This window comes from Leptonychotes weddellii, chromosome X, assembly GCF_054177405.1.
Source record: "Leptonychotes weddellii isolate Sample4059 chromosome X, ASM5417740v2, whole genome shotgun sequence".
NCBI classification, from domain to species: Eukaryota; Metazoa; Chordata; class Mammalia; order Carnivora; family Phocidae; genus Leptonychotes; species Leptonychotes weddellii.
The window spans coordinates 36,423,612-36,447,124 of NC_138385.1; the positions used below are offsets into that span (position 1 = coordinate 36,423,612).

At 37.9% G+C, this 23,513-nt stretch overlaps 1 protein-coding gene across 1 annotated transcript in view; it reads right to left on the reverse strand.

The window, feature by feature from the left end:
• Positions 1-558: 558 nt before the first annotated feature.
• LOC145717803 (X-linked interleukin-1 receptor accessory protein-like 2) overlaps positions 559-23,513 on the reverse strand; it is a 515,575-nt gene continuing 492,620 nt past the window's right edge. The window contains exons 3-4 of the mRNA XM_081808481.1: positions 17,941-18,127; positions 559-1,371 (exon numbers count right to left, since the gene is read on the reverse strand). Of these exons, the coding sequence (XP_081664607.1) occupies positions 1,120-1,371; positions 17,941-18,127 (439 nt within the window). The 3' untranslated portion in view covers positions 559-1,119. The remainder of the gene's footprint in view (positions 1,372-17,940; positions 18,128-23,513) is intronic.

Below are 23,513 nucleotides of genomic sequence, written 5' to 3' on the forward strand. Positions count from 1 at the left end.
ACTGTGCCACCCAGGTACCCCTCTAATAAAATATTTTTTATTCCTCTTCAGAATTTTGAAAAAGACAAACTGCTGGCTTTTAGGGATCAAAAACTTAATTAAATACGTGTTACACCAATGAACTTACTCAGCAAGTGTCATTATTAATAGACTGATTTTAACACTACCCCAAAAAGGTCAGCTAAACATATGCAAAAATAACATAGAAGGAAATCTGTATTCCTAGTTAGTGAGAATATGTTATAATTAACCAACTAGTTGATGTCAACATTACATAGTTAAACAGGTAATGCCCAAAAGCATCAGTCATAAGTTAATTAATGCAATTATAATTACAATTGTCTGGATAATGTCGAATTTTACTATGGCTCAGATTTTATCCACAATACAAATGTGTGTGTGAACACTTAAACACACACACACACACAAACACCCCACATACATCTAAAACATATATAAGAAGGAAAAAATTAGGCAAGGTTTGCTCAGGAACAATAACAAGTAGACTTTTGTCATGAAGTTTCTTAGGGTCCATCACACCCATCATCAGGGATAACTTTTATGGTATTAGGTTCTGTCATATGTCTCTGAAAACTACTTTCTAACATTCTCCACCAGATAAGAATATCCTGAGTTTCTCTCTTTCATTTGCTATGAGTAGAATTACTAGTTTATATTTTACTTGTACTTCAGATTTAAAGTACACACATACACACTATTTGTTTGGATTTGTTGCATTTAAGAATCACTAGAAGCACACAATAACATCAGTCATTTATGTGCAATTTTTTATAAATGATATTCTGGATGCAGTCCAAGAGGATGTCATTCCAAAAGCCCACTAGAATCTCATTCTAAGGCAGGCATTACCTACAAGGAGATTCTACATATGGGTTAAGTCAACATTCTAAAGTGGTTCCAGTATATCTTTTCTGAGATGCTTAGTAAGAGCCAATGATATCTTGAAGAGCTAAGAACCCTTCATAAAGGCAGAAAACAGATATGCAGCAATTGGGCCCATGTGCCCTAAATCAACTGTCCATATTCCACATATAGTTTATCAGTACAACTTATTAATAGTGAGCTTTCCAACCATCTGATTTGCAGCCAATTCTAAAGTCACTGCAAGTTCACTCTTTGTTTTGGAAACTCTTTCTTCCCATAACATGTTATACTTAAAATTTCATTTGCCATAATTTGGTAGAACCAATTCTTACCTGTAACTTTCAATTCAGTTGTTCGTCTTACAAGTTTTCCTTCATATTTAAGTTCACAAGTGTAATTTCCTCCATCTTCTTCTTGAACTTCTTGGATTAGAAGAGCATTTCCTTTCTGTATTATTATACTTCTCCACATTTTGGGCTTGCATTCCTACAGAGAAAATATTTTCAAGTAAGCAAAAAATTAAAATTCTCATCAAGTCAGTACTGGCAAGTTAGTACTTTCACTTTTTTGTGCTCTTCTCTTTAGTTTTCAAAATATATAACTAGAGTTAAGTCAATGACCAGAAAAAATCACAAATGCATCTTAATGTACCTAATTTAAATATCACAACTATCAGCCCAAGAGCTACCTTAAAAGCCTGATCCCAAGCGCAGAAAGTCTTTAGAAATATTCTGCAAAAATGGAAAAGCATACAAACTCCCCAAAATGCAAAAGGGATATAGCAAAACTTTAAAAGTTGCTAAATATCATTATAAAGCCCTGTTGTTGTTGTTGTTGTTGTTGTTGTTGTTGTTTTCTATTTGACAGGGATATTTCCTAAGAGTCCTAAGAGAACAGTGTTCATTTAACAACAAAGTATACTACAAGGGAGTCTTAGGCATTATTAAAAACTCATTTTCATTGGCCTCACAATCATTTATTCATTGCCTTAACTGACAGATTCAGCTTGGCTTTTACATTGGCAATGTAGTCTAAAATAATTTTATTAATTACTTCTTATAGTTAAAAATGAATGCTAATATTCCAGAGTCTCCCTCCCCATAGGCAAGAGATCCATTTGGGTGGGCAGGGGTGAGAGCAAGGGGTCAAGAAAATTAGGCTTAAGCAGTTCTCTAAAAACATAGCTAGGTAAAATAAGCACATATTTTGTTCTAGTAATGAAATGGAGAAATTATTCACTCATTTTCTGAGATAAGTGATATATGACCAGAGAATACGATTTGGGTTTGGAAGACAATTTTTCTACACTCCTGATGGGAATGTGAGGGAGTCTTGCTACTAAGATTGTACTTCTCTAGAAAGGAATGTTTAACCCTTTTCCAGAGAGTGACAAGGACATAGCAATAACCAAGTATGTAAGAATATTCAGCCAGGTGGCTTTGCCTTTTGGGAATTTTCTCAGACTACTTTTTAGATATGGTTCCAGTTTGTCTACCACTCATCTCAAATGTTCAACCAAAGCGGTGGCTAAAAGCTGTACAAACATCAAGAGGAGGTATAGGAGACAGCTGTGAGGGGGTGCTGAATAATCAAGGCAAAAATATTTTATCATCTAAATTCTGAATCTGTCAGTTAAGGCAATGAATAAATGATTGTGAGGCCAATGATGTAAATAATTGTTGAGAACTTTTCTCTTTTCCCACTATGGTATATACAACATCGCTTCTACCCCTCCTCCTCTTCACCCCCACTCCTGCCCTCCACACATACATCCTAAACATTCACCTAAAGGTAGAATCAGTGTTGACTTTCAATCCCCAGCTCTGCATACTTGTGTACATGTATGCACACGTGTGTGTGTGTATGTGTGTGTAAAATGATTTGAAAGAACAAGTACCCATTTAGTAGTTTCTTACTGTAACAGATTTTTTTCTTTTATGATAGCAGTTTTGACAACAAAACACAAAAACTGGCACTTAAGTTCACAGGTATAATATTTAAGAGATATGCTTGCTTTATGTCCAATACAACTACCCACACACATTGTCAGAGAGTAAATAAAAGTAATACAATCTAGGGCATCTAGATATAAGGCTGTTTCACTCCCTAGGGTCTTTCCAAAGAACAGTTAAGGGTCTGTCTAAAATTATATTACATACCATGTCTGGCAAGGTTTATCACCTATATGAGATTTGCTTCTGAGTTAAACCTTGGGATATAAGGTTTCTGGGAAAATGAAGAAGAAAGTCTGAACAAAAAGAAAAAAAAAATAGTCCAGCTGCCACTATCGTCATACAATAATAATCCACAATTATTTTCGCATTTCTTCGAACTCCGATAGCCTCAGATTTCTAAAGAATCATTCTGAAGGTTATTAAACAAAAATATGGTCCCTCTGGGCATTTTGAGAGGAAAGGAAAATGAAAACTGAGCTGCTTCACTTTCACATAGCAGTGGTGGGGGTGGGAAAATGAGCCCACACACTCATTGTATTTAAAGACAAATGACTTTGTTTTCTAATGTCATTTTTGGGGAAAGTCTATCTGCAATTAGCTCTAACCATTTTCATTTTTCCCTGCACACTGCTTTGATTTCTTTTTCCCCAGGAAGTAAAATCTAAAGAGTATATAGGAGTTAGAAAATAACCACTGATGAAGAACAGCCTGGAATCTTTACACATTCTTTGGGCTAGATTGAGATAGTCCCAAGTGCTTTCCAAGTTACCATCTAGCCTTATAAAAGATTATTTGTACCTAATAGAGTTTTGTGGGGTTTTTTAAACTGCGGCATAGGAAAATGTTATTGTCAGGTCATCTCCACCCTTCTGGAGACAATGTAGTATAGATGAAAGGGTAAACTGCAGTCACAGCAAGACAGCTGTAGGTCAAAATCTGGGGTTCACCCAAGTTCTGTGATCTTGGGCAAATTTGTTTAAGTTCTTTAGGTATCAGTTTCTTACTCTGCATATGAGGATAACATATACTACCATGTGAGCAGCCAGAGCCCAGAGGCTTGCAGTTTATTCATTACACTCTTGTTGGTCACCCAGCACAGAGAATGTTTTCCACCCTAAACTTTCACAATCTTGGATTATGTCTCCTCCAAACCCCTAGCTCTCTTTGGTGAAAACTGGTGCTAATGTACTAATCAGATGAAACCAAATCTTCCCTAATTGGTTAATCGTCCCCAGGAACATAATACTTTAACCCATCGAAAATGTAGAACTCTTAAGAGGCCACTCCAACACTAATCCTAGCAGGTGGGTAGAGAAACTATATTTTTTTCAGAAGAGGATTAAAGATGACCATCCTGCCCCAACCAGCCCATCCTTTACCAAATTACCTCATTGGCTATCCCTTCACATATCTGTGTACCTATATCGAACCTCAGAAGACTTCCAGCCTTTTTACTCCACTATTTGCAGCATCTCTCCCTTAAACTGCTGGCTGCTAGGCCTACTACTGTCACTGCTTCTTTTATGTCCCCAATCTTCCTATGACCTCTTTCCTAGTGAACAGGCATCATTGCCATACCTCATTGCTCCATATCCATTTAATTTAATTTTGATGGCTTGTTAGGCAAAGAAATTTGAAACATGTAAATCAAGTCTCAAGATGGTTGTTTATCTGAGGCAAGGAAAAGCCATCAAATCCTCAAATATGAGCAGGCCCTAATATTGGTACTTTAGGACCATTAAAATAAACTTCATCAACTTGAAGGTTTTGCTGAGGGCCGGTCTTGCTGGAGGTACCTAAGTTCAACAAACAGCTCCAGTTCATAGCCTAGCTGATCCCTCATAGAGCAGTTTGTTGTACAACCTCCTTGTTCAATCAAAATAATGTCAATCCTTAAAACCCAGCTTCCTTCCCTCCATGCCAGCCTTCCTGAGTGGCAGGTGTCACTTGCTAGTATTTACTAGGTTGGAAGCCCAGGATGTTCAATAGAAACATCTGTTGACCAAGTTTCTTGAAGTAACCTGTTGCTAGCCACGTTGGATGTTGGAATTTCCACCCTGAAATATTCACCACTATATTCACAGTACATTTCTGAGATATCATCATTATACAAACAGGTATTTTTGAATCAGTTTGATTTGTTGGTCATGGTTATTTCAGTGTTTTTCAGAGCATAGGACTCATTTCTCATGGCAAGAACACCAGGAAGATTTATTTAAATATTTATTCTGATTCTGAAGTTCAGACACAAAGTAGTTGTACAACCATAGCCAATCATGTAATCTCTGGTCCTCAAGGTACTTTTGCTCAAATACCTAATACTCATGCACTCAGACCCAATTTCTCTCCTTTCCTCTGGAGACTGGACTATTTCATAGAGCATGTAGGCATCTGCCTAACAATCTGTAGGGGACCTGAACTTCCTTTAATTTAAAGATGGAAGACATAGGAGCACAATTGTAAATTAAGTATCAAGTTGGCCCTTTTCATCCTTACCTCTATTCCAAATTCACAGGATAACAAACTTCAGAAAGTCTTTTCCCTCTCTAGCTCTATTTCTCTAACTTTCTCTCTTCACAGTCCTAATGTCAAAGATGGTACCCCACAGTGGTTGAAGTATAAGTTCCAGACTCAAATACTTGGGTTGGAATCCCGAGTGGTATGTTCCTAAGCATGCCCCTTAATTGATCTAAGCCTCAGTTTTTTCACCTATTAAAAAAGTGGTGATAGGGCGCCTGGGTGGCTCAGTTGGTTGAGCGACTGCCTTCGGCTCAGGTCATGATCCTGGAGTCCCTGGATCGAGTCCCGCATCGGGCTCCCTGCTCGGCAGGGAGTCTGCTTCTCCCTCTCCCACTCCCCCTGCTTGTGTTCCCTCTCTCGCTGTGTCTTTCTCTGTCAAATAAATAAATAAAATCTTTAAAAAAATAAAAAATAAAAAAGTGGTGATAATAATATTTACCAATATGGGCGATTATAAGGATTAAATGAGGTAATGTATATAAGTGTTCTGTAATATAGAACATCACATGCTAAAAACAATAAATATTAACTACTATTCTATTATTATTATCATTCTCATTACTCTGCTTTCAGATTACATACACATCTATTATGACATGTTAATGACTGTCAGGAATTAATGTGATTCACATTTCTACAGGGGTCTGGAGACAATCCAAAACACAATCCAAAGTTATAACTCATTTTTTTAAGATTTCATTTATTTATTTATTTATATTAGAGAGTACACGCACATGTATTGAGAGCAGGGGGAGGGACAGAGGGACAGGAAGGGAGAGGGAGAAAATCTCAAGCAGACTCTGTGCTGAGCACAGAGCCTAGCACAGGGCCTGATCCCATGACCCCAAGATCATGACCTAAGCCAAAACCAAGAGCCAGACGCTTAACCAACTGAGCCACCCAGGTACCCCCCAAAGTTATAATTCTAATGCAAGGGTTGACTTCCAGTTTCTGATTCAACATGCAAAGGTGAAAACTACTACCCCAGAAACTAGAGAGCCACATGAGTACAGAGAATCACAACTTACTGGGAGCTGAAGCAGACATAGGAGCCAGCAACTAGTAGGAACACTTAAAGGATAATTTACTAATTTCTGAAGACTATGAACTAGCTTCATATATAAAAACCCCTGGGGGCCCAGTCACGTAGAGAGCACACTTTTATAATGTTTACCTCCAGGAGCCCCACCAGGTTTTCAGCATGGAAACTGGAGAAAAATCCCCTTATGCTTCTGGCAAAGGAAGGAAAAAGTAACCATTTTGAAATATACCCAAAGAGCCCTATTCTTCTTAACAACAGCCTGCCCTCAAAGGATATGGGAAAAGGGAAATATCCAATTGTAGCCCCTCTAGCTTTTGAAGTGGAAGAAGAAAAGCAGCCAGCACCAGCTCCCTCTATCCTCCCTGTCTCATCTAATGGAGGTGGGAGAGAAGCTGAGAAGCACTTGTGATGGTCACAGCCCAGGGACAAGGCTCACTAAAAACTGAAATCTCATCATAAGATTACAGATTGCTTTCCCTTACCCTACACCTTAACAACACATCAATAGGGCTCCTGGATAACAATAGGATATTACAGCTAAAATAACTGCACAATTCAGACCTCATTTTAGGAAATCTCTAGGGAAACCCAAAGATAACAGGAGAGTGAAAAACTAGGACACCAGAGGGAATTTTAGCCTCTAATACCTACGGCCATAGCAAGCAGTAACACAACCTAACTCTTAGCCAGATAAATGTAAAAACCTCAAATTAAAGGCCTATTACTTCAGTTCCTTTTACCTAGTACATTACGTCTGGCTTTCAATAAAAATTTACATGGTGTATTAAGAGATAAACAAAACAAAACAAAAGCCACCATTTGAAGAGAGAGAACAAGCATCACAACCAGACTCAGTTATGGCAGAAAATTTGGAATTATCAGTCAGGGAATTTAAAATAAGTATAATTAATATGTTAATAGACCTAATGGTAATGGTGGACAATATGTAAGAAGAGAAGAGAGATGGAAACTCCTTAAAGAAAATAAAAGAGGAACTACTACAAACAAAAACACTGTAACAGAAATAAAGAAGGCCTTTGATAGGCACTTCAGTAAACTGGGCATGGCCAAGGAAAAAAATCAGTGAGTTTGAAGGTATGTCAATAAAAACTTCCCAAACTGACAAGCAAATAGAAAAAGAATTTAGAAAAAGAATATCTAAGAACTGTGGAAGAAATACAAGAAGTATAACATAAGTGTAATAAGAATACCAAAAAGAGAAGAAAAGGAGAAAGGATTGGAAGAAATATCTGAAGTAATTCTAATGCTGGATCATCCAAGATTACAGCAGATCTGGCATGAACAAAGAGGTCTGGGGTACATGTAGGCTACTATTAGCATCTGGGCTGAATTTTAAACAATATATAAAAGTTAGGCAGGTAAGACATGAACAGAGAGAACAACATGTGAAGTACTCAGATGTGAAATAACATGAAGTAAACAAAAAAACTCTGAATAGTTTTATTGTTGGGAATAGCAGTGAGTAGGCTGAGACCAAATCTAAAAAGCCTACACATTGTCAGGGTTCAAATCCCAGCTCTGCCACTGTATAACCTAATTCACTATATAACCTGTAATACTGTTCTATAAATTAAATTAGGCAATAAATGAACATGCCTTGACACAGTGTCAGGCTCTGTAAACACCCAAGAAAAAGGAACTATTAACTAAATGGTTCTATGGAATCATTGGAGTGCTTTAAATAGTGGCATCCTACAATCAGATGTGCATTTCTGAAAGATCATTCTAGTGGATGTATAAAAGATAGTCAGACTGTAGAAAGAGACATTGCTTAAGAGGCTTTAATTTCTTCTTCTTTTTTTTTTTTAAACACATAATGTATTATTTGTTTCAGAGGCACAGGTCTGTGATTCAACAGTCTTACACAATTCACAGCGCTCACCGTAGCACATACCCTCCCCAATGTCTATCACCCAGCCATCCCATCCCTCCCACCCCCCACCACTCCAGCAACCCTCAGTTTGTTTCCTGAGATTAAGAATTCTTCATATCAGTGAGATCATATGATACATGTCAAAAGAAGGAAGGGGGGGAAATCGGAGGGGGAGACGAACCGTGAGAGACTATGGACTCTGAGAAACAAACTGAGGGTTCTAGAGGGGAGGGGGCTGGGGGGATGGGTTAGCCTGGTGATGGGTATTAAAGAGGGCACGTTCTGCATGGAGCACTGGGTGTTACACGCAAACAATGAATCATGGAACACTACATCAAAAACTAATGATGTAATGTATGGTGATTAACATAATATAATAATAAAAAAAAGAGGCTTTAATTTGCTTTGATCTGTTTTTATCCTTTGAACATAATTGAGGTTATACAGGAAGTCCCTGCAAAGCCTGGATTCTTCCAACAATTTAGGAAAGATCAACAGCAAACTCCTGTTAAGTTTGAGAAAAGCATACACATCAAAATAAGATTATAAAAATTGACAAAAACATATTATTTTGATAAATCAAGAAATTGTATAGTCAAAACTCAACTTATAAGACCTTTATTCCTAATCGCCAAAAACCAGCAGCATCCCAAATGGTCATCAACAATAAATGGCAGGGATTCCTGGTTGGCTCAGTCAGTTAAGCATCTGTCTTCAGCTCAGGTCATGATCCTGGGGTCCTGGGATGGAGCCCTACGTCGGGCTTCCTGCTCAGCGGGGAGTCTGCCCCTCCCTCTCCCTCTGCCTCTCCCCCACTCGTGTTCTCTCTCTCTCCTCTCTCTCTCTCTCTTACACATAAATAAATAAAATCTTTAAAAAAACAACTGAGGGTTGCAGATAGGGAGGTGGGTGGGGGGATAGTGTTACTGAGTGAGGGGTATTAAGAAGAGCACATGATGTGATGAGCACTGGGTGTTACACGCACGCAACTAATGAATCATTAAACATTACATCAAAAATTAATAATGTGCTATATGTTGGCTAATTGAATTTAAATTTTAAAAAAACAACAAAAAGACCAAAGCAATAAATGCCATAACAGTGGTACATTTCTACAGTGGAATATTGGACTACTACTCAACAGTGAAAGAAAGAAACTATTGATATATACAACAACACAGACATATCTCAAATGCATTATGCTAAGTGAAAGGAGACAGGCACAGAAGGCTACATATCATACTATTCCATTTATATAACATTCCGCAAAACTGTAGGAACAGAAACCAGATGAGTTTTTACCAAGGACTGGGGCTAAGAAGAGGGAATTGACTATAAAGGGACATGAAGGAACTTGAAGTGATGGAAACATTCTATATCTCAATTTTGGTGTATACATTTGCCAAAACACATCAAATTATACAGGTAAAAAGGGTAAGTTTTATGTTTGTAGATTATACAGAATAACATAACTTTAAAAAAAAATCTTAAATTCCCAACTAGAGTCTGAGATGTCTTAGGTAACTAGTTTTTTTAGCTTCCCTTGTAACATTTCCCTTTCTGTAGTAGCAGGAAATATCAATTAAGGACTTTAGTCATTAAATTTTTAAAATATGTCTGGGATATATGGCAGACATTATTACATCTATTTTATATGTAGGGAAATAGAGGTCCAGTGACATACAATTACTTATCTGCATTAATGGTGGAATGGTGACCAGAATCCAGGTCCCCAGATTCAAAGACCACTGCAACTTATGTATCTCAAATACCCATTTCTCTTACATTAACTCATCTTCTTTGTAACTTACAAATAGTAAAGAACCCCTTTCTGACTTCTAATGTTGTATCTAGGAATAAAAATAAGGATAAATGGGACTTAAATCTTGTGTAACTCACTGGTTTTAAGGCACACCAAACTGAAGCCTTCATGGGTTTCACAGCTCATCCCTTTTGGATAAAAATATCTTTGAAAATTCTAGTTATGAGATTAAAAATTTAAGGATGAAATGCAATTTTACGGTTACAAAAGAAGGTACATAGTAATACCACTACATTACCAAAGGGATTCAAAATCCCTAAGCATTTTGCCAAAGTACATTTTAGCAGGAAAGTATTGGTCATTTGGGCTGGAGTATTATAAGGTCTCCAGTGACTTTTTTCTCCCTTTATGAAAATTGTTAGAATGTATTGCAAGATAAATCAATGTAAAGCTCTTAACTTTGGAAGCTTAACTCACTGTAATGAGTGACAGCATTTAGAAATGGCCTTTCTTAAAATATTATTTTAGTGGATGAAATTACCTCCTTATAATTCATCTGGAATTTTTCTTAAACATGGTATGAGTCAGAGATCTAATTATTTTTTCTAAGTGGAAAGTCAATTATGTGCACAGAATTTTTAATAAGCCATTTATCTCCCTCCATACCCATTCAAATGAAATGTTATCATATGCTAAGTTCTCAAAACTACATATTTTTAATCTGTTTCTGGATGGTTTATTCTATTCAACTGATCTATTTATCTTTTCCTAAACTTACTATTTTAATTGCTGTTGTTTTGTAGTAATATTAGTATCAGGTAAAATAAGTCCCTTTTCTTTTTTTTTTTTTAAGATTTTATTTATTTATTTGAGAGAGAATGAGAGACAGAGAGCACGAGAGGGAAGAGGGCAGAGGGGGAAGCAGACCCCCCACTGAGCAGGGAGCCGGATGTGGGACTCGATCCCGGGACTCCAGGATCATGACCTGAGCCGAAGGCAGTCGCTTAACCAACTGAGCCACCCAGGCGCCCCAAAATAAGTCCCTTTTCATGAATGTTTTTACCCAATATTTTCTTGTCAATTATGGTACATTCATTCATTCATATAAACTTTATAATGTTTATCATATTGTCTAATTCCAAAAAAATTATATTCTAACAAAATGAATTATTTATACATCGGAAAGAACTGACCATTTACTCTATGAGATAATACCACACAGAAATACATCCTGTCATTCCATTAATTTAGACCATTTTATGTCCTTCAATAAAATTATATTTTTATACAGGTCTCCTCCCGTCTTCATTATTTTATTCCAAAGTGTTTCATAGTTTGTCATTATTGTAAATGGAATAATTTCATTTCTTCCCTTTTACATGTCTGATTATTACTAGCAAAAACAAAAGTTATTGAATATTTTGTATTTTTTTAAATTTTATTTTATTATGTTTGTATATTTTTATCAAGCTACCTTATCAAATTATCTCATTAGTTCTATTTTTTGTTGTTGTTGAGTCTCTTGGGGTTTCTTGGTATACAATTATATAATCTGAAAAATAAGGTTATTTTGTCTTTTCTAATCCATGTGTGTGTGCGCACGTGCGCATGTCTTATATAACATATTTCATTTAATTTTCTTATTGCATCAGCTAGAACCTCCAAAACGTTAAACAATAGTAATGACAGAGAGTATTCCTATCTTGTATGTCAAGGATATAAGGATATATTTTCAAGGATATTTACTGTAACACTGAAATTAGAAAAAAAAAACCTAGAAAAAAAAGCTTGAATATCCATCAGGAGAGTGGTTTAATAAAAGAAGTTCATTTGCATCCTAGGAACTATGATACAGCTATTAAAAATGATTTAGATTTATATTACCAACAGGGAATGATGTTCATGATACATTTGTGTGTGACGGGGAAAGCTGAAAAGTGATATATATGCGATGTTTCCATTTTTATAAAATGAGGGACAGGGAGGTGTGTGTGTGTGTGTGTTTGTGTGTGTGTGTGTGAATGTGTGTGTGTGTAAATAAATAATATATATAGAAAGAGTATGTTGGCATAGAGGAAAGTGTGGAATGATAAACGGGAAACACTAATTACCTTAGATGGTTAAAATAGAGTGGAAGAGCAGGGTGTAACTGACTTCATACACCTCTACACTGATTTGTCAAAATGTACATTTTTAAATATATACATAGATATGCACATTCATTTCTTTTGGATAGACTCCAAGCTTTTTATAAAACTTAGTAAAATGTCAAAAAGGAAAGGATAAATGGGTTCCATTAGACTTAAGCAAATCACTTGACTTCTTTGCATTTCAATTTCTTCATATATGAGAAATAAGTTGTGCTAGATGTGGTCTAAGGTCCCAATGATATTATAATTTCTTCTACTTAGTTCCGGTTTGATCTTGAGAAAAATCTCTTTCTGGTCCACTTAAGTCCCTCTGGACATTTAGAGTCATTAAAGAGTCCTTCAGAAGGATTTCAGGAACTGTTTCTGAAATAACAATTTTGAGAGCATTCTTTTTGTATTAGTGATGTGAGTGTATAAAGTACATAAGAGGTGCATTTAGCAGAGTAATCCGAATCACTGGTATTATGAGAAGAACATGTATTAGAAGTCAGAAGTTCAGGATTTGAACCTCTAATCAGCCACGTGTTAGCCAAGTGACCCTCTGTAACTATTTCAGTTTCCTTGTCTGTAAAAAGATGATGGTAACAGCTGCCAATAAGTGGCCTCACCTCCTTTTGCTAATTGATGGAGTTCAGAGAAAGGAGAGAGAGCCCCCTTCCACACATCCCTTGCATTCCATGGACAACCAGGCTTGACCTACTCAGCTATCTTTAGATAAAAAAAATTAAATGTTGCATTTTATAGAAAAGTAGACTAGAGCTTTCAAGCCAGTGAACCATAGCACCCTGGGGTGCTAGAGAATTACTTGTGTATACATAAGTGATCTATGCTTCAGTCCTAAATCAGTCACATGAGACCTAGAGCAGCCCAAACCTCAGAGCAGTTTTCATACAATTACCTCACAGTGCCATATTATCGTTTTCTAGGTGTGCTATATAATATGAAAGGATTTGTGAAAGATTACTATCAACGATTGTATACTGTGGAAATATTAACTGATCTTATTTAGTTATAATACTTTCCTTTGCAAAGATGTTCGTATCTATCTACGGCTAAAAACGGAGGTAATGTCTACTGCCTTTTACTCAATACAAATGCTGTTGATTTCAAGTAGGAGCTATTTTTTAAAATGTTTTAATTGATGTAGCTCCTTCCCAAAGTGTTGAGGAGAAGCTGTTAACCTATCTAATTCCCTCCATGAGAACAGGGAAATGTATTTTGGTCTCTTCACTATCCCCAGTTCCTAGCATGGTGCCTAGCACATGGTAGGCACCCAATAAATATGTGTTGAATAAATGAACAGTTGTACAAATGAATGAATTTGCACTAAACCACCCATAATGTCACAACCCATCCCATTTATAATCCATGGCAAATATCTGAAATTCAGATGGCTGTGGCAAGAAAAAGGAAGATTCACATGGGTAGGCTTCACTCATTAACATCAACCCTTTTATCAACTGAAGTAACTAATCAGAGAAGTGTTTTACCTCTAGGTGTGTATTTGTATTTTTATTGCTGATGTCTTATTTTTATTAAGTTTTTAATTTTAATTCCAGTATAGTTAACATACAGTGTTATATTAGTTTCAGATGTACAATATAGTGATTCAACACTTCCATACATCACCCAATGCTCATCAGGACAAGTGCACTCCTTAATCCCCATCACCTATTTGACTCATCCCCCCACTCACCTCCCCTCTGGTAACCATCAGTTTGCTCCCTATAGTTAAGAGTCTGTTTCTTGGTTTGCTTCTCTCTTTTTTCCCTTTGCTCCTTTGTTTTGTTTCTTAAATTCCACATATGACTGAAATCATACAGTATTTCTCTTCCTCTGATGGATTTATTTCACTTAGCATAGTACTCTCTAGCTCCATCCATGTTGTTGTAAATGGCAAGATTTAATTCTTTTTTTATGGCTGAATAATATTGCAGTGTGTGTGTGTGTGTGTGTGTGTGTGTGTGTGTGTGTGTGTACCACTTCTTTATCCATTCATTTATCAGTGGGCACGGGCAGCGTCCATATCTTGGCTATTGTAAATAATGCTGCAATAAACAGGGGTGCATGAATCCCTTTGAATTAGTGTTTTTGTATTTTTTGGGTAAGTACCCAGCAATGCGATTCCTGGATCACAGAGTAGATCTATTTTTAACTTTTTGAGCAACCTCCATATTGTTTTCCAGAGTGGCTGCACAAGTTTCATTCCCACAAACAGTGCAGGAGGGTTCCTTTTTCTCCACATCCTTGCCAACACTTGTTTCTTAAGTTTTTGATTTTAGCCATTCTGACAGGTGTGATGTCTTATTAAAGTTAGGGGATTCTTTTGTTTAGAAATGGGATAAAGGGCCTCTATGCTCTTATGACAAGTGTTTTTGTTATGGTCAATTAGCCAGCATATAGTACATCATGAGTTTTTGATGTAGTGTTCAACGATTCACTAGTTGCGTATAACACCCAGTGCTCATCACAACACGACAGTTTGTCATGCTCATTAGTTGCGTATAACACCCAGTGCTCATCACAACACGAGACTGTTCTAGCATTGTTCTTCTTAGTTCAATAAAGAAAAGAATCTCTTTTCAAAAATGTTTCTAAAAACACTAACATTATTGTGTATGCTGTTCTACTGTCTAAGCCCCAGTCATACAGCATTAAGATGAAGTGCTGAAAGTAGAGGCCCTCTCCTCACTTCCTTTTGCTAACTGATAGAGTTCAGATAGAGGAGATACAACCCCCTTACACATATCTCTTACATTCCAAGAACAACAACAACAACTTACTCAGTCATCTTTATGTACATGCCCCAGTGCCACCTGATCCGCCTCTACCTTCCTATCCAGCTGTGATTACATGCAGGCACAGAAGGACAGTCCTCAAAGGCCTACCCTAGCATATTTCAGATGGCTTAGAAACACATAATAGAATGTGAGAATGACACAAATTTATTAGAGAGTAAGAAAAAAGCAGAAATGGATATAAAAGAAGCAAGTTTAAAGATTACATATATTTAAAAAGATGACTTGGAAATTGATCATGCAACACACATACGTTTTACTGTTAAAATACTGGAGATAATACATTGTACATTTCTAAATTTGGATGTACACCAGAATGAAGTCTGGACAAATGTCTTTACATTGTGGTAGCTGGAGCAAAATCACTTTATGCTCAGCCTGGTAGGGCACACAGAGACTATAAAGCAAGCAGGGAAGATTATTAAACTATTGATTGGAAAAGGAAACATTTTCCCATTACATCAATACATTTTTTTCAAGGATATACTTTGAAACTGTGAGAAGCAGGGTTAACAACACATTTGGGAGCTTTAGGAATTCTTTAACTTTGGAGTTTAGTTTTTTATTCTGATCCATTAGTATAGTACAGTGACTAAAAGAATGGGCCCAGGGCGCCTGGGTGGCTCAGTTGGTTAAGCGACTGCCTTCGGCTCAGGTCATGATCCTGGAGTCCCGGGATCGAGTCCCGCGTCGGGCTCCCTGCTCGGCAGGGAGTCTGCTTCTCCCTCTGACCCTCCCCCCTCTCATGTACTCGCTCTCTCTCATTCTCTCTCTCTCAAATAAATAAATTAAAAAAAAATCTTTAAAAAAAAAAAAAAGAATGGGCCCAGTAGCCAAAATGCAAGTCATAAACTGCTGTGTGACTTTTGTTAAGTCACTTAACTTATCTGAGTCTCCAGTCACTTCTGGAAAATGGGGATAATAATAATACCTACCTAATACAGTAGTTCTAGAGACCTAGTTAATCTATCTAAAGCACTTAAAACAGAGCCTGGCATATAGTGAGCACTCAACAAATGTTAGTTATCATTGTGATTAATATTTGTCAATTGTAAAATGTTATAGAAATCTTAAAAGTTACTGTACAAGCAGAGCTAGAAAAGCCATTTGCTTCACCATCTTTGGTCCATTTCTAAGAATGATGCTTAGCATTTCCCAAGGAAGAAATTGCTTTGTTATACAATGATGATAGTGATGTCTACAGATGTGAAGAAAGAAGAAAGAATTTAGTAGAAAAGTAAGAAGATGAGACAGTAGAATATATAAGAAAAGGAAAAGGCTGATGACAAGGATTTTACTCCTAGCTGCTAACTCTGGAGCTGATCAATTTTCCTTTTCCAAATATAAAATTAAAATAAAACATTCTTACTCTATCATTTCACAGGCTTCTCTGCACCAGTGTTGCATCTTAGAGAAGTGTGTGTGACCATAGCTGGGTTTAGCTCTAGGATCACTGCAGGAAAGGGTAGTGATTAAGAAAATGGACTCTGGAATAGCAAACACTGCCTTGAATACACAACCAGGCTTTGTTAGCTGAGTAGCTTTGTACAAGTTTCTGCATCCCTCTGAGCCTTAGTTGTTTTTTTTTTTTCTATTAAATAAGGATAACAGCACCCCCACAAAGAGTTGCATTGAGACTTAAATTGAGATAATGTAGAGACCAAGCTTAGCTCAGTGAATGGCATATAGTGAGTGCTTAATAAATACTGAGAAGGCATGGAGGGCCCCACTAAATTATAGATGTTCTATATTTATGAATAATGATCATCATATGTTCCTTTTTATCAGTCAGATTATCTTTATTAAGAAAAAAAAAGGAAGGACAATTCACATAGAGACTGAGATCCCAGGTCAGGACATGCTTTTGATGTCCACTGGTGAGTTCCCATAGGTATGAAGATGGAGAGGCTTCCAAATGCAAAAACATGTGACAGCTGTAGGAGTTAGGGTTTAGTCCTCCCTGGAAACTAAGAATCTGTTATATCCTATAGAAACAACCTGTTCCTTCTTTTATGTGTGTTTGAGTCCAACAATGTACACAACACCTGTGCAGAAAACCCCCTTGGTTACCTCTGGCTATAACATATAAACCTGTACCAGGTGTCAACTACCAGGACTCAGAGTTGGCAGAATACAGTTATCTTATAGAACCACGGGGCCCCAGGCTAGCAGCCAGAATGTCACAGCTAGAAGGTTGTGTGGTTACTTCTCTGCTTCTTCCCCTAGATCCAATCTCTGCTCTGTCTGACCTACTTTATGCCCAGGGAATCTGAAGACTATTGAATCTATCTCCTGATTTTGCCCTCTGACTTTTGCTTAATTTTCCACGGGTGCTAGCAGAAAACCAGAAGTCGGGAGTTAAGAGGGGTTAGGGTATTTATCCTGCTCAATCCCTGTTTATCTGCCACAGTTCATATGTTCTTTTAAGGCCACAGCTCTTGTCAGGCCCACTCCACTATTGCCAGGTTCCAGTGACACTGCTCTTTCTTATTGCCATTGTAGGCCTAGGAGTGGTAATTTATACCTTTCTCCCTTGTTGGGAGTATTATGTGTACTTGTAATAATGGGCCTTTGCTCCTAACAGTAAATAATATTTCTATGTCCCTCAAATATGTTCTTTCATGTGTTATGTAAATCTTTACTCTTCTTCCCACTTGCTCTCATAAGTTTGAGTGGAGGGAATTTTTACTTATTTTTAGCAGTTGGAGAAGATGGGGTTGCTTGTGACACCTGCTGATGGAAGTCCACTAAAACCAGTACTATATAGAAGTCATACCTCTGAGTTATTTAACTGTGGATCTGTTCATTTTTCTCAATGAAATATCTGATACCAGAAACTAGAAATAAAATATCTCCCTTTTTCTATCCCCAAGCCAGCTATTGACTTAAGGTTAAAAATAATAATAATAATAATAATTGACACCATGCTGTTACCTTGTACCACACAACATCAGGCTCCTGATCGGACTTTTTAAAATCATCCATGTCTGGGCAGGAGATTTCCTTTCTTTTAGTGACTTCAGATTTTTCTAAATAGCGTATCCTGCTATTGTAGCACAGGCCTGATTCATTCTCTGCAACAGTCAAGGACATTGACACCTTCATGCAATATGTCGAGTTTCTGTAGAAACAGAGAAATAGCAAAATGGCTTTACTGGGTGTTTAAAACTTTGTACTCTATATATTTCAAGAATATTTACCTTTCCATATAGGACCTTGCCTAGAAATCAGAAACAACATCAAAGCAACACAGAACAGTTTTCCATTTCAACTGACAGGAAGATATAAAACAAAATGTAATGAGGACATCTCTGACCATGAAGTAGCTACATAGAGCAGCTGTACCCATCTTCTAAACTGTAAGACAATTCAAACTTCTTCCCCACTGGTAAATATTGCCACATTGAAGATCTGATAGTGAAAACTTATGAGAAAGTCTGTATTTAGAGCTACAGTTATTTCTGCCCTGTCCCTATGGCCAGTCCCTTCACAGGTATTCCAAGAGTTGTTTGATTTTGTCATTGGTTTCAAAGCCAACGTTTACTTTTTCAAGATACATACCCCAAATCAGATCAACATACAGAAGATACCTGTTAACTTACATAGCTTTTTAAAGTGTTTACTGAGATATGTCAGGAATCAAATTCTGGATTCCTATAAAGAACAAATCCTAGTATAATGTGGTTGGTCTAGATTAATTGTATCCACCAACATTAGCATTATAAAGGAATTTCAACATGAATTTTACCATAAGGCTACTTTAGAAGTTGGGCATTAATTGGCTAACTCATGATGTAAGGGTATTTATGGAATTCAATTCTGCTTCCATTTCCTTGTGTATGCCCCATGATTTTTCCCTACACTGACTGGGCTGCAGAACATATCAATCACACAAAAGAAAACTGGAAAGTGTGAGGAAGAGAGCAGAAGCACCTGGTAAGACTTAGCAGAAAGTCAACTGTAAATCTCTTGGTGGGACATGTCAGGATCGTATCTGTTCTAAACATCAAGGGATACCTGCTATTACAAATACCAAGTGCCAAGGGCACTTCAAAACCAAGTGTTTTTACAACCAAGGGGTAGCAATCCTGACAGATGGGATTAGCATGCCAGCCAATAATTTAAGATGGCCTCAAAGAATTGTCAATATTCATACTACTTACTCATTGAAATTCCACAATATGCCAGATATACAAAAAACAGAAGTGCAAATGGTCACTGCCCATTGGGTTTACAAACGGAGTCAATCAAAATGACTGCTACTTAAATTTTTAGTGAAATCAATTGCTGGCAAGTATTTCTGACTATGCCCATGCCTATGTCATCTGAGTAGGATACTATCAAAGTACTCTCATTCTAATATTCAGTTGCAACCCCATTACACAATGAAGATTGTGAGCTATTGCTTTTGTCTGTTCCTCAGTGTAGGTTCCTAGAACTCAAGGCTATGCCCACTAGGGATCAAATGTAAGACCATTTAATTATCTTGTTAGATGTCTGACAGCCCCTTTAAAAACCATGAAGCTAAAAGCCACCAGAATAAAAGAAAAACAAAACAAAACAAAAATAGTCTCAGGCAAGAAGGTAATGTTTGGTGCAATTTGGCTCTTCTTGACCCCACCTTCACTACTTTGGTGCTAAACATTTCTATGTGTCCATGCTTCTTTTAAGGCCCTACATGATCTGGCCTGTCATAACACTGTCCTTTACTTTAGTGTACAGGCACAATGGCATTCCCTCTGTTCCTTAAATATACTACACCTATTTGAGCCAGGGACTTTTACACTTGCTCTTCTCTCTGAACTTCTATCATTTATTTGTTAAATGTAAGCATGGAATTTGTTGCTTTTGTTCATCACTCTATCCCTGAGATCTAAATGAATAAACAGTAGATGTTCAGTAAATGTTGGCTGAATAGAAGAGAGGGCATCAAAGGTATGTCGATTGATGAGACATGTTCTCTCTGCTTTACTTTTGCATCAATCCCCTTATGATAATAACCTCTCTTCCTCATTCTACAGATTCAGGTATATGGCTGGTCAGATGTCACATTTCTTATTTAAATATGACTCAGGATAATTTTGCAGGTATTCTTGTACCATAAGGGTAAGGTTTAGCCAAGTTTTGTGCATCAGCATATTAGCAAATAAAGAATATACTAGTTACAACTAGGAGATAAGAAGGACTAAGGTAGGTATAGGAAATGGAGGGAAGATAAATGGTCAGTTTTTTTAAAGGTATTGAACACAGAAGAAAGAGTCACCTCTTGGGTTTACAAAGTATTCTGAACAGTTCTTAATGTTACAGACTTTGATCATATCTGCTCTATGGTGTTCATCCCTTTGGATGAAAGAGAATTACTTGTTAAATACCTTCCCATTATTATGGTGTGCCCCCAGGGAAAGAGAGCTGTTGACCAGCAGTCTCAACAATAAAAGCAGATAGAATGTCCAGTGCCCTGAAAGAAGCTTACTATCCCAAATGTATTTAGCCCTAGGGAGAAAACATATATTCTAAGTAAGGGGCCAACATAATAGAGTGGTTTCTTAACAAAGCACCAGCTTTGAACTAAGATCCACTGGGTTCAACTAGTTCTGTGTCCTTGGAAAAGTCATGTAACATCATTCAGTCTCAGTTTCCTCAGCTGAAAAATGAGGATAAGAAGTCCTTTATGGTGGGGCGCCTTGGGTGGCTCAGATGGTTAAGCGTCTGCCTTCGGCTCGGGTCATGATCCCAGGGTCCTGGGATCGAGTCCCACATCGGGCTCCCGGCTCTGCGGGGAGCCTGCTTCTCCCTCTGGCCCTCTCCCCTCTCATGCTGTTTCTCTCTTGCTCGCTCTCTAAAAAATAAATAGATAAAATCTTTAAAAAAAAAAAAAAAAGAAGTCCTTTATGGTAATTCCATTGGAGGTTGGAGACAGGAATTCCTTTCATTATACAGCCATGAGCAAATATATGTTTACCATTTTCAGTTGGAATGATTACAATAACTGACCTCTCCAGTCTGTTGTAACTATTAAGCCAAATAATATATAAAACATATAGTAGAGCATCTAGCACATAGTAGGTATTTGATAAATTGTAGTTAGAATCGTTATTACTGTTAGGATTAGTTGTTACATATTGCTAATAAATAATAATTAGAATTTACATGTGATATAATAATAACAATCAATCACCAGTATAATAAAAACAATACATTGGCAGCAATGGGTGAAGGTATGCCACTGGGTTAAGGGTGCTACTTTATAGGAATGAGTCTAAAAGAAGCCAGTTGGGCAACAGGCCTAGTACCAGAGGGCCATGAAAATTTGAAAGGATCAAAAAGATACACTGACATAGACACAAAAAGAAGTGAATCAAAAGAAAACAGCTAAGGCAGGGAGAAACTTCCAGTTAATATGAGCAGTAGCTACTTGGCAAAGGCCAGAACCTTGGAGGTCAAATTGTTAGCAAGAGTTTCACTAAGACTTTTGGGAATTTCTTAGACAAATGCCTTCTATAATAAAGTCCAGGCCTCTAGGTAAATTTTCCAGGGACAAAAGACAAAAGATACTCTATGTGTTCCTTCCCCAACCCCTCCAAATTATAAACTATGCAGGCCATGCCAACAGCACCTTCATTAACCTGGGATGGGGATGAGGGCAGGAAACCCAAACTGGGGATGGCTGATAGGCTGAAAGAGAAAATGTTTCAGTTTTCTCTCTCACCCACAAAAAACCTTAGGCTTGGGCTCTGCATGAATTCATTCTTGCTCTGGTCTCTAGCATGTGAAAGGCTTCTAACAAATTGCTTGTTAACCCATGAACAAGCCCCAGTATAAAGACCTTGATGATGACCAAGGTCCCTGGAACTCAAAGACAAGGCCATGTGTGAGTCCTACTGTCTCCATCACTGACCTGGGGTTGGTATGATCAAGGCTGCCTGACAGTCTAAGACTCAGGTTCATTTTTATTAGTTGTGTAATCCAGCCCTGGCACAGTTCCTGCTAACAATCTTGCATTATTTAGATTTTATTTAGAAAAATGCCCCAGGCCAGTTCTATTTAAAATGTTTCCTGCAACTGGGACCTAGAAATGTTACTTTTCTTTCATTAGGTACAATTAGAGCTGTGCAAATTTGAGGAGGCAGACTGGCAAGTGTGCAACAATGAGGATTCTAACTTTTTTCTGACCTCCCTTCACATCCTGAGGAGGACAAGGAGAACATTCAGGCTCAATATGAGCAAAGGGCATTTGCAGTGATATTACAGAAAGGCCTTACAATTGCATGCACTTCTAATCTTTTAAGTACTTCCACATCTCTTATCTTACTTAATTCTGCCAATAATCCAGGAAATTGTACAGGTTAAGTTTCATCTACACTTTGCAGAGGAGTAAAATGTAGACCCAGAGAGGACAAATAATTCAGTTAAGCCCATATAGCTGGTTAGCAGATCAGAACCAAGGTTTTGGCTGTTAGCCCCTGGCTACTCTCAGACCTTGATGTTAATATGGGTTAACAACCAAACTAACTTGTGGTTATCCATACAAACTTGGGGAAGCTCATAGAAAGAAATGTATATGTGTAAAGATAACATTTAAAGAATAATGTTAATATGCACAGCACAAAATAATTTGCACAAATTTATGAATAAACCTCACTTCCTATTCCAAAATTTTCATGTTAACTACTTAAGGTCATAATTTATACTTTTTTTCCAGAAGTATTTCTAAGGGAAAATGTTGATCAATCTTGGGTTCCCTGACAGGAAAAGTAAGATCCAGGATTTAAAACATACATGAAGAGAGAAAAGTGACCACTTTCTGAAAGGTAGGACATGCGGAGAAGTGAATCCGAGGCGATATTCAGGAAGATAGACGGAGGGGGACGGGAGCCGCTACTGGGAAGTGATAGAGCCACAGAGCACAAAATCAGAACTTTTAGAAGTCAGCTCCATTGAGGGACATCACTCCAGTGGATAAGTGGGGGAGGGGGGTGGAACCCTCGTGGGACAGTGTGGTCTCAGGACCCTCGGGGTCACAGAAAGACCGGGGGTGCCTGAGTGTGGCAGAGCTCCCAGGTATTGGAGCAGGGAAGCCGGCTGCAGAGACAGATCTGAGGAGCAGGCTCTCATCTCAGGGTTGCCATAAACCGTGATCCGCAGCACAGTCAGGCCACCGCTCCTCCAGCTGGGACCCAACAAGCGGCAGATCTGGGGAGACTCCCCTTCCTCCCCGGGAGGAGCAGCGCAGGTGCACACTGCAAGAATCTGCTGGGTTTTGAGACTCCACTCGGGGTCAGGTGCCAGAGATAGAAATGCTCGGTCACAGGCTGGCTGAGCATGGAGTGCGGCCAGAGACCGGGGAGATGGGAGTGATTGCTTTTCTCTGGGGGCTCACTGAGGGGTGGGGCCCCAAGTTCCCAGCTCCTCCAGGGCGGAGATTGGGAGGCCACCATTTTCACTCTCATCCTCCAAAGCTGTATGGAAAGCTTGCAGGGAACAAAAGCTCCCAAGAGCAAACCCGA